The following is a 12,172-nucleotide window of genomic DNA, read 5'->3' on the forward strand; positions in this document are numbered from 1 at the left end:
AAACTCGAAACCACTGAAACTATCAATGACAATTTTTTAGACGAACTATCTGCTGGACTATTTACTATTTTGGTCTTTATTATCAACATATTAAAATAAACATCAAATCAATTGAGAAATGTCATCTACCTATGTATGATATCCAATATGAGTTGTCAGTAAGCATTGGATGACATTTGTTACACAGAATCTTAATTTCGTATATCTCAAGTAACATACGTCAAAATTAGTGAGTTATAAGCGTGGCAACCTTGTTCGTAACAATCAGGATGTTGCGCGCGGGACGGGGGGTGTGTAGCGATGAATGAAAAACCCATGACTGATGCACGACTTACCGACTACACGACTTACACGAAACCGCGCGCACGATTTCACACCCGCGGAGTCTTTCCGCCCGTCGCCCGCATATCATGGGAGTGTTATCAACGAACTTTCCAGACTATCTGCTGATGCATATTGTCATAGTTGCTTTACAGACTAGCAAGTTTCTTCATGTAAAGCTAAAGTAACAGTAAAAGTAGTAATTAGTAAAGAAGACTTTATTTTTCAGTGAATAAGACCGTCACTTTTGATTTATGACGTTACTTTGACTGTTACTTGCGATGAAGAAACTGGCCGGAAATCTATTTGTTTTTTTTTGCACAAAAAATTAAAAAAAAGAACTTTATTTTCAGTCTGAGTACCACAAATCGATGCCAACGGTCCTCTTTGGGGGTATGTGCTGCATCTCCAGTTTATTGGTGCTAATGCTGCCGGAAACAAGGAATGTCAGACTTCCCGACACGATAGAAGAGGCCGAAGCACTATCCAGAAAGAAGACAAAAGAAGACGCTATGTGAAGAAGAGAAGAGTTGATAAAATTAGATTACTTCAAAAGGATTCCTTTTTACAAACTTTTATTTTTAGAGCCTCAGTAGCTCAACGGTAGGAGCGGTCGGACTCATCACCGAAAGGTGGTGGTTCGATCCTCGCTCCGTTGATCTATTGTCATACCCACTCCTAGCACAATCTTTCCCGACTAATTATAGGGGGGTGGGATTATTGGTAATATTAAATATTCTTTTCAAAAAAAAAAAAAAAAACAATAGATAAAAACGCCAATTTGGGCCAAGTATAGACTGAATTTTAGAACAGTTTTTCCAAAAGGTTTTTAATGCATTTTTATGTTTTGATGACTATGTATGATTGGTTTTTATGTGTTGTCATTTCAAAGCCCATTTTTATGTCATGACAAATGAAAAAATCTCACCCCGTACAAGCTTATTTAGAAATATAGTATAAATAAAAAGAAGTAGTTTTCTACTACGAAAATTCTGCTATGAAAATGGCATAAGTATTAAGTAATTAGCTGAGAAATAGAGTCAATATTAAAAAGTATTATAATAGAAGAAGAAATATTTTATTGCACTCAATATAAAACAAATTGAAAATTATAAAACATAATTAAAACTAAAAATTAGCAGGCAAAGGCGGCCTTATTGCTAAAATCAATCTCTAAATCCCTAACAGTAAATAAGCCAAAATCAAAATTTATTTATTTCAATTTAGGCTTACAAGCACTTTTGAAACATCAGGTAATACTAATAGATAATGGTGATAATAATTAGTCGAAAGCTATAAATAAAAGTTACGATACATTAAAACACATATAGGGTACGCGCTATGTTGAATGGCAAAAGAAATTCCCTTTCAGAAAAAGTCAAAAAAGGTTTATAAATGGAATTAACCATACAAAGCTTTTATATGTTCTTGTATACCAATGATATAAAGCTTTAGTTTCCTCATTTACCTTTGTTCTCAGTTGCTCACTCAAAGGCAATTTAATAAGTTCTTCAAATGGGGTTTTTATCTTTTCTTTATGTTGCCCGTAAAGTCGACAATGGAGCAATTCAGACTAGTTTCTATTGTTGCAATATTGTTGTGGGTGCAATTATGATTAAACAATGTTCTCATCTTTCAGTAAACAAGTAAACACATCTGGGATGTTATTCTAGCAGCTATTTACCCTACTATTTACAGTTTCACGTTAAAAAGAGACTATTTGAATCAGTTGAAATTTCTGATTTTTCAATTACTGACATAGTCATCTATCAACGCATAGCCCAAACCACTGGACGGATGGCGCTGAAATTTGGCATGCAGGTAGATGTTATGACGTAGGCATCCGCTTTTCGTCATTTATGATCCAATTTTGATAATTCTTTTTTCTTTGAAATGGTATACTTACTTCCAGGTTGGTCCCATTTAATTTTCATGAAAATCGGTTTTGTTAAAATTAAAATAAATTAAATAAGGTTTTGAAGTCGGATCGATTTTTATGTTAAAAAGATTATACAAGTTTTAAAGTTAGTAAGCGTATTATTTGAAAATTCAGAAATTTCAACTGATTCAAATAGTCTAAAATCACTATTTATCAATTAGAAACTATCTTCACCCATTTGTTTATTGGATGTAAGGTGTTTTACATTAAATATTATTATTATTATGGGTTGGCAGTTATGTAGGCGGTTTCCAATTCGGATCTTCTAGTAAAAATGTTCAAACTTTCATAAATGTAGTATGTAGTTTAAAAACTTAATAGGCAGATATATAATTGTATATTTCAATTATGTTATGAACAAGTTCATAATTAAGCAAATCCGCCTGCATTTTAAATTACTCGTAGTTAATGAAACTCTGACAAATTCGCATTTTATTTATTTCTTTTTAATTAACTTAAAATAAAATGTAATTTAAATTTAACGTTTTATTTATTAACTTCTAATTAACAGTATAAAAGTATAAGCTCTTAATAAAGTTACTTAAAATTAATGAATAAATACTTACCAAATCAAGTTTTAATTTGGTTGTAAAATGTATGAAATATAATATGAACTTCATAAAATCATTCCAGGATTTTCCTGGGTGAAAACCAAAAATATTTTTCTGTGAAAAATGTACTTAGAATAATTTTAATATTATACTTGTGTTTTTTGAAATATTTTGAAACCGCTGGGAATGGAACCCGGAACTCTCTAAAGAAGTGGACTGTGGGCGAGTTTGAAAACATTGTAACTACCCGAGATCCAGGTTCGAATCCTAGTAGTTATAAGCATTTTTGATGTGTTTAATATTTTATCTATACAGCCCTACTCGATCTGTACTGTTTACCAACAAACAAATTATAAATGACGGTAGGGATTAATAGTATCATTATATATTATAATATTATAATTCAAAATTATAATATTATTATATATTACTTAAACTTCTTCTTAAATTAATGAAAATAAATTCGATTAATCATATATATTTTGAATATTTTTTTATAAACAAACAATTCATAATTTGAAATTAACAAGTTATGAAATGACGTGCATTTTCTACCTTCATATTTTCTAATTTGTATGTTCTTACAGTATACATCGAGTAGGGCTGTTGAATAGCTTTAAGTATTAAGATTAAACGTAACTTAGATAAGTAATATTAGGTATACAATATATTCAATAAAATTTGGAATCTATAATTGAACAATAAGTCAATGGGGATGATGACTAGGTTTATTATTTGTATATATTAATTTTTATGATACTTTCGGGTAAATTAGGTCAATGTAAATTTATTGCAATTAGATGAAAATTCATACAGTTTTAGCTTCCTTACATTAAATGTGACATTTTTAATACATCAACTATAAACTTAAACGCACTAATAACAAAGATATTAGTAATTTTGTTTGAACGCACATACACATCTAACGATCATTACATTGCATACGACGTCATTAGTTCGTACCATTTTGTATGGGGCGTTTTTCAGGGATCCGCGGCAGCGCCGCAAATCTGACCCTTTAAATCCCTGTTAAGCTCTGAAAGTAATGATCGCAGATACCTTGTTACTTTTACAAAATTGCTTTACTATTAGCATACTCTTAATTTATATACAATTAAAAAAACTGTCACCATCCCTATTGTGTGACTGTATAGCAGTGACGTGCACTTCATATGTGCATAAAATGCTTGCCTACCCTAAGGACTCGACTATTCGAGAAGGAATATTCCATTTTGTACAATTTGTACATATATGTCCGACTCTAATTAAACACCTTTTGCACGCCGCTGCTGTGTAGTCATATAACTAAATAAATGACACACTTATTCAAGAACACAGACATTTATCTACAGTATTTTAGTAATTATTCTGTGTATGTACACCTAAATGTCAATGCTATTATAAAACCTTTCCTGTGGTGACAAATTACTTATTATTTAAATCTAGATTTTAGTCTGCATTTAATTTTAATTAAATTCAGACTAAAATCAGACTAGTTAATTACTTGAAAAATAATTGTAATCTACTCTAGATTAATGCACCCAGACGATTTTAATTTAGTCTAAGTTATTAAGTTATTCTTTAAAACTCTCGAATTATTTTCCTAATCAACCAATCACATTGTTTACAGACATGTAATAATTTCACAATAAAATAAACATAAAAATATATCAGATGTTTTATTTTGTGAACGTTATAAAAACGGTGAAGGAAAAACATCGTGACGAAACCTCCATACTTGAGAATATTCCGCTTTGTGCCAGCGTGCTGGACTATTGGCCTAACCATAATTGATGATGATGTTATAAAAACTGCGGATCTCCTTCTGCAAATCTCATAACACAGCTCGCTAAATCGCCCGTTGTCTTTTAGCCTTTTGATGAGGTCCATAGTAAATTAGTAAGCGACCAAGTCTCGGAACCAGTTATCACTGGCAACATGCACTATTCGACAACTTTCATCTTTAGGGAATGAGGAGTTTTCGACGAAAATATGTCGCAGAGTTTCCCGACAATTAAGTTTAATTTACCATTAAAATAATATTAATTTAAATTATCACATTTACCAACAATCGAATCGCACCACTTATCTTAAGCATTAAATCCTTTTCACTGTACAAAAATCATACATAATTTTTACACATCTAAAGTGTTCTTATGTTACTTCATAAAGTTAATTTTTTAAAGCCAACACTCCACTAAGCTTATGCATATTGTATCAACTATTATAGCTCTTACTATGAAGAGTAGTGAAGTCCTTTTACACGGTACGACTAAAGGCGGATTTACATTTGTCTGACGTGTCGTATTAGACGCGTCAGGACAGAATAAGTTTCATACATTTTGAATGCAACGCATGAGAAGTCATCACGACATGTCACAACACATAAGTGTAAACGTTAGCATACAAAATGTATGATACCGATTCTGTTGTGACGCGTCACGACACGACACGTCACACAAATATAAATCCGGCTTAAATAGTTTAAAGGTGGGTGTGTAATACGTAATGTAATCCACCGTGTAATGTAATGCGAATTCTACGTGTGAACGGCACTACGGGCATTACATGTAACGCTCGCGGCGCGGCGTTCGGGCTGATCCATCAGCTATCGGTTTTTTGCGCGAACACAAAGGCGCTCGCAGTGCTCGATCTATTGAAAACTGTTCTTGAAATAAATTCGCGTAGACAGTTCGCTTTAAGTTCGTGTGTCGTCCACACTGTTGACACTAAATTACACGTAATCTTACACTACGTGTTACACACGTCTGGACCCAGCTTTATTAGGTGTTATATTTACCAGTCACTTTATCACATTCTGAGTACACATCAGAAAGAAGAGATGGCGTTACTAGTGTCAGGTAGTTTTATAAATATTGCTTAAGATTGCAAGTTCTTATACAATAGGATTTAAAGTCATTCATTACTGACTGGTATAAAAAAAATATTTAGTGTGTATTTCATTTTTATTTCACGCTCTAGGTAAACTGTGGTATCATCTGTAGTGTTTTAGTCGTTAAAATTCCTGAGTTTATCGTATCAGATCATATATTAGTCGTTCTAAAGCTCGAGTTTATCGTAACACGATATTAGATAGTGTATTAGACGTTCTAAAGCTCGAGTTTATCGTATCAGATCATATATTAGTCGTTCCAAAGCTCGAGTTTATCGCATCAGATGATATATCAGTCGTTCTAAAGCTAGAGTTTATCGTATGAGATCATATATTAGTCGTTCTAAACCTCAAGTTTATCGCATCAGATCATATATTAGTCGTTCCAAAGGTCGAGTTTATCGTATGAGATCATATATTAGTCGTTCAAAACCTCGAGTTTATCGTAACATATAAACTGGTCATAATTATATGCACGTTAGCTAGCGCCCACGTCTCAGGAGTTACGAGTCTAAATATTTAACCGAGCTTAAGTAATTACTTAGCTATGCGCATCAGTATGTGAGCCATGCGAAGGTGAAAGACTGAGGTACGTGTAGGTACATTGGGTGTATCTACTTCACATTCTCTATAGCTCTGAAACCAACTCCTGTACTTAGCCAAGTGGCACGTCGATTCTCTTTCTACGATTGCAAACGCTTCGAAAACTAGAAAAATTAATGGGAATGACAGATCTTGATCACGGGTCTTTGCCATGTCATTCCTGTACATTTTTCTAGTTGTCGAAGCGTTTGCGTTTCACTTGGCTACAGGGGCTGGTTATTACGACTACAAGATCATCGCAAGATCGATATCCTCGACATCATCTTCTCAGCAAATCCTGCTTCATGAATCGGTGGTAGAGTCACTACAAGCCCACAGACCTGACGTTTCAAAACTCCTTGTAAACTAAGCCTACTTGAAATAAATTAATTTTGAATTATGAAATGTGATCTACAGATGAGAATAAAAAAAATATCGTAGCTTTCAGTTTACCCGTAAGGCCTCATTCGCAAGAGAGTTAAAAAAGCGTTACTTTAAAAACCCAGCGTTAGCACTTTTATTCATGGTCCATTTCCAACGTCTAAAATTGAAAATGCAACACTGCTCGATAAAAAAGCGTCGTGTATTAAGAGCGCGCAGCACGTCGGTACGATATTGATAAAATTCGAAGCGCAAACGAGACGCCGAATTATGACTTTCACGTGAGTGAAAAGCACGGAGCGATTGACGCGCGACGCAAATTTTATGACGTGAGTGCCAAAACTATTTTTACCTAATTGCAAGTAAATTAAACAACATAACGAAACATAAAATAGCCATGTTCAAGATATATACCTAATTTTCTATACAAAACAAAAATTTAAGAAAATCAGTTTGCTTTTCCTGAGATTGAAAGCAAAATGTGAGCAAAACATGTATTTTTCAAAAAAAATAAACTATCGAAAAAATTTTTACAAATTGTATATTTTGTATAGTCATAACGAAGCTAACACTTTGAAATATCATTTACCAAATATCAGGCTCCTAACTTTTCCAGAATCTGAGATCCAGAAGCATTTGTAACCACCAAAATACATATTGCACACTCTTAAAAATGCTGTCGTGTAAACATATACCTACTTGGGAATGCATTTGTTATTTATGAACGCTTTTTTAACGACCGTTAAAAAAACCCTCGTACGAATGAGGGCTAACTAGTGTTACATTACAGACTAAAGTGCTTAAACTTTTCATTTAAATAGTTACCTAGTTGGGTTCCAAAGAATCAAATAGTAGGGGAGCCCGGGATGCTAAATTTGCAGTTACTCGAGCGTCATTGAGACCGATTACATTTGGTAGATTAAATTATAGGAAGAATAAATGGTTATTTACTTTTTCCGCTTTTAGCGGTGGAAAAAAAACTACAGACTTTAAAACAATTTTTATTACTTTGGCTTACTGAAATTGTAAGAAAATTTTAGCGATTAATTAGGAGATTATTTCCTTAAAAATAAGTAAAAAATTAATCGCACTCGTACCTCGAGCACTAAAATATAAGGGTTTAATTTTGTAACTTTGAAACCCTCCCATTCCATTACGTTACGCTCAAATCGTCAGATTTTCGAAATGTGCAGTTTTTAGCTATCAACTCACCTACCTTATCTTAATCTGACGTGCTGGTTGAGTATTTATGAAGTTAGTTTTTTTTTTGGTTGCCCTAAACGTACCCACCAATATTAAGGGCTCATACTCGGTGGAGGTACTCGACAAAGTGTAAGGTATAGTCCCTTATGTTTATCTGCCGCGCTCGAGTAACTGCAAAAATCCCCTCTTGGGCTCCTCTACTAAAAGAACAGTCTCTGTTACAAAACTTGTCACAGTTTTATTGGGAAATTCAGTTTTTCGGCCTTTTTCTGGTCGGAATGTTTCAGCGGTAGTTCGCAAGAGTGCTCAAAGTAGAGAGCTCCAAGTAAGAGAGGTTTAAATAAAATTGGCAAGTTTTCCAGTTTCCAAGTAAAGGCACTAGATACTGACCGTTAAAGTGGTTGCAATTTTTATTTATTCTGTCGGCCATTTTTCCAAACTTGACGTAACTTTTACAAACATTTGTAGAATAAATCGGCAGTGATACTACAGAATCATCATCATCATCATCATCATCATCATCATCATATCAGCCGATGGACGTCCACTGCAGGACATAGGCCTTTGGTAGGGACTTCCAAACATCACGATACTGAGCCACCTACATCCAGCGAATCCTTGCGACTCGCTTGATATCGTCAGTCCACCTGGTGGGGGGTCGGCCAACACTGCACTACACTGCACTACAGAATTCATACTAATATAATAAACAAGCTGACGCTGCGCGGTTTTACCCGCGTGATTTCCGTTCCCGTAGGAATACGGAGATAATACGGCCTTTATCGATAAAAGGGCTATCTAACACTGAAAGATTTTTTCAAAACGGACCAGTAGTTTCTGAGCTTAGCGCGAGATTCAATTAAACAAACAAACAAACTCTCAGCTTTATAATATTAGTGTAAATGTGAAAGTGTGTGTGTGTCCGTCAGTTTGTCTGTTTATTTTTCCGTTTTTCACGGGAAAACGGAGCGACGAATTGACGTGATTTTTAAAGTGGAGATAATTGAAAGGATGGAGAGTGACATAGGCTACTTTTAGTCTCTTTCTAACCTCCCACTTCCCTAAAATGGGGGGTGTTTGTATGGAGCATTTGTAGGGTAGGGTAGGGGTAGAGCAGGGTAGGGTAGGTAGATAAAAAGCGCACATAGGTCAAAGCGAAGCTTGACCGGGTCCGCTAGTACGTCATAATAGTACAATTAGTTATCTCGTTAAGTCAGTAGTCAGCCTATGTGGCTTCGGATCACGAGGAGGGTTAGAAATCCTAGAGCATGTATTAATTACCTACTGAGGTTTTATTTCTTCTAACACATTTTCAGTACCGGAAGTTGGTAAAAAGTTGGCGTTATTTTATTGAGATGGATGGATACAGGGAAAAATGTTATCAAAAGAAAAAAACAAATTGCACAATAATTGCAAAATAATACTTGCAAGTGCTATTCCTGTTTCATCAACCGTTTTTAAAACATGGGAAATAATATACCTCTTGCAGTCTCATTTAAAGTTACCAACAAGCAACACGTTCCCGAGTAGGTATACACTCCTATTGTATTATGATTATCTTTGAATTTTAACATGGCTTTTTTTATTACTTAATTACTATTACTATTAAAATACTTAGTCTGGGTAAATAGAATCAACTATTATAACGTGTCGTATCTATTATACGCCCTTCAATCTGAGGTGCGTGTAATATGAGACTGTAAGCTTGGCGGCAGAAATAAACAAAACGGTATCAGTATTGTATCATATGCTTCAAAAAATAACGATTCGATTATGGTTTGCAAAAAAAACTCAGAGTAACTCAGCGGGCTATGGAGAGAGCTACGCTTGAATCATTTTTGCGTGAGTGGATCAGAAATAACTAGATCTGCAGTGGAACCATTACATTACTGACATAGCTCAACGAGTCGCAAAGCTAAAGTGGCAATGGGTGCAGCACATAGTCGTAAGAGCCGAGCTACCTCCAACCAGACCATCCACTAGGTGGACCGATCACATCGGGCAGATTGTAAGGAGCTGGACACTGGTATTTGAAAATACTCACAAAAGCCCTATATCTAGTGTCCATGATCACATCCAATGTCAAACCAGAGTGGATGTCATTGATCATCATTGATGATGATGCAACTTATTATTATTTACGAGTAAGTATATCTAACTTTAGTATTATCATTATGGCCCGTTTGGTCTTTTACTTTGGCAGAGGTACAGTATCAAATGTCTCCCCTACAAACGTTGCTCGGTTTTGCAATATCCTTCAGAGTGTGAAAGCGAGCACACGTGTGAGCACAAAAGAGCAAGATGTATTCGTTTCACGGAGCGCTTCACGTTCCTATTCACGATGTTCATAATTCCGCAAACACTGTGCGTTTGATTGCGGTTGTCTATACCCATGTAGACACATCAGCTTGTATTAATATGTTCTGTCCTATCACCATCTATCTATATCTAGAGTTCACACAAACTACATCATATGGACTAGTATTTTTTATACAAATTAATAAACACATCGCTTTATAATCGACACATCGCTTTATAATCGACTCATTAATAGATGTTTTTATGTTCCAGCTGAAAAATAGATTCTTTTTAGATATTGTTTCGTTACAAATACAAATTTGTGATATAAATAAGTTAGAAATACTTACACATGAAACTTCTTCTAACTTCATCTTTTAGTAAACTAAAAGTTGCTGGCAGTTTTTTATGCCATTCAACCACACAAATCGGCATATTTAGGGAAATCTTTACTCAACGAAAATGATTACAACAATGAAACATTCTATACAAACAGTTTTCATAAACACGATAGATCGTTGATCTTATACTTTGACAGAGAGGTAACGTTTAGTAAGGCTATATAATATAATTCCTCTGAGATCTAGAGAGATTAATCTCATCTCTGTATAGATAGATATTAGAAACGAGTATGTATATGACCATAGAACATAAAGCATTGAAGCTACGCTTACGAGCCTGGGGTGTGTGTAGACAATCTTCGTGTATCTATATATCTTTCAATTAAATGTAAATCAATCATTATCTATCACGGATGCCGGACATAAGAGCCATTTTTAACCGACTTCCAAAAAGGAGGAGGTTCTACGTTCGGCTGTATGTATGTTTTTTATGTATGTCCAGCGATAATTCCGTCATTTTATAGTCCATAGATTTAATAATAAAGCAGTCATATTTTAATGACCCACAATAGGGCCAATGCCACCACTCCAAAGATATAAGAGAGAGGATATGAAGGTTAGGCCCACCACGCTGTTACAATGCACGCGGCGAGCGCAAGGTGATTTATTAACGAAAATTCTTGATTCTGGTAGCTAACTGAGGTACTGAGAAATGAAAATTTCAGAACTTAACAGCCACAATGTCCTACAAATTGCGTGGTACATTATCTCGTTCTGACGCTATGAAATATTCATTTCCTGGTAACTCTGTTACCAAAATCAAGAATTTTCATAAATAAAAAACTTGATCGTCTCATCGAGATGAAGCTACTCACGAAAAATTTGCTTGTAAGAAGTCAGGTGTACAAAATGTTTTAGGGATCCCTGACTATTAACTCAATGATATTTTGTACTAGAGATGGGGCACTAGCGCATCAAAATTCAAAACTGAGGCGGACAAATGTGGAAAATTGACTAGATTTCATTTAGTCGTTTATTTATACAACGATCGTTAATTAAACACATAATACCCAATATCGTCTACAATGGCGAGCACAGGAAGTGTAAAAACTATATATACACAAATATATAATGGAATTAAATACAAAATTATGGATGGGTGCGCTCAGTGGTGTAGCTAAATTGGGATCACTTTGTGCGGTGATTTTGTAGGGACGTAACCTATGTACAGTATAAAATTATCATTGAGTTAACTTAACGTTGCAAAATAAGAATAACAAATGCACTAGCCGTCTCTACAATTTTTGAAAGTTCCCCTCAATTTCTCCAGGATGCCATCATCAGATCCTGACATGAAAAAAATGGGACCACCCTGGAAGTAAACCCCTCAAAACAAAAAAAAAATCAAAATCGGTCCATAATTGACGGAATTATCGCTGGACATACATAAAAAAATAAATGAAAAATAATAAAAACATACATACAGCCGAACGTAGAACCTCCTCCTTTTTGGAAGTCGCTTAAAAATACATTATTTCGTCACATATTAAGTCCAGCAAAAATGCTAGAAATGCATATTCTATTTCAAAAACACGCAAACTCCAGGTAATGCTACAATGGTAGCTATTCTTTCGCCAAGCACCGACATTGGGTATACAATCGC

General features: G+C 34.6%; 1 protein-coding gene across 1 annotated transcript in view; it reads left to right on the forward strand.

The window, feature by feature from the left end:
- Positions 1-4,481, forward strand: part of LOC112049435 (organic cation transporter protein) — a 28,544-nt gene extending 24,063 nt beyond the window's left edge. Inside the window, exon 7 of the mRNA XM_024087310.2 lies at positions 675-4,481. Coding sequence (XP_023943078.1) covers positions 675-839 — 165 coding nt within the window. The 3' untranslated portion in view covers positions 840-4,481. The remainder of the gene's footprint in view (positions 1-674) is intronic.
- Positions 4,482-12,172: the final 7,691 nt, after the last annotated feature.

This window comes from Bicyclus anynana, chromosome 17 (genome assembly GCF_947172395.1).
Source record: "Bicyclus anynana chromosome 17, ilBicAnyn1.1, whole genome shotgun sequence".
Taxonomy (NCBI): domain Eukaryota; kingdom Metazoa; phylum Arthropoda; class Insecta; order Lepidoptera; family Nymphalidae; genus Bicyclus; species Bicyclus anynana.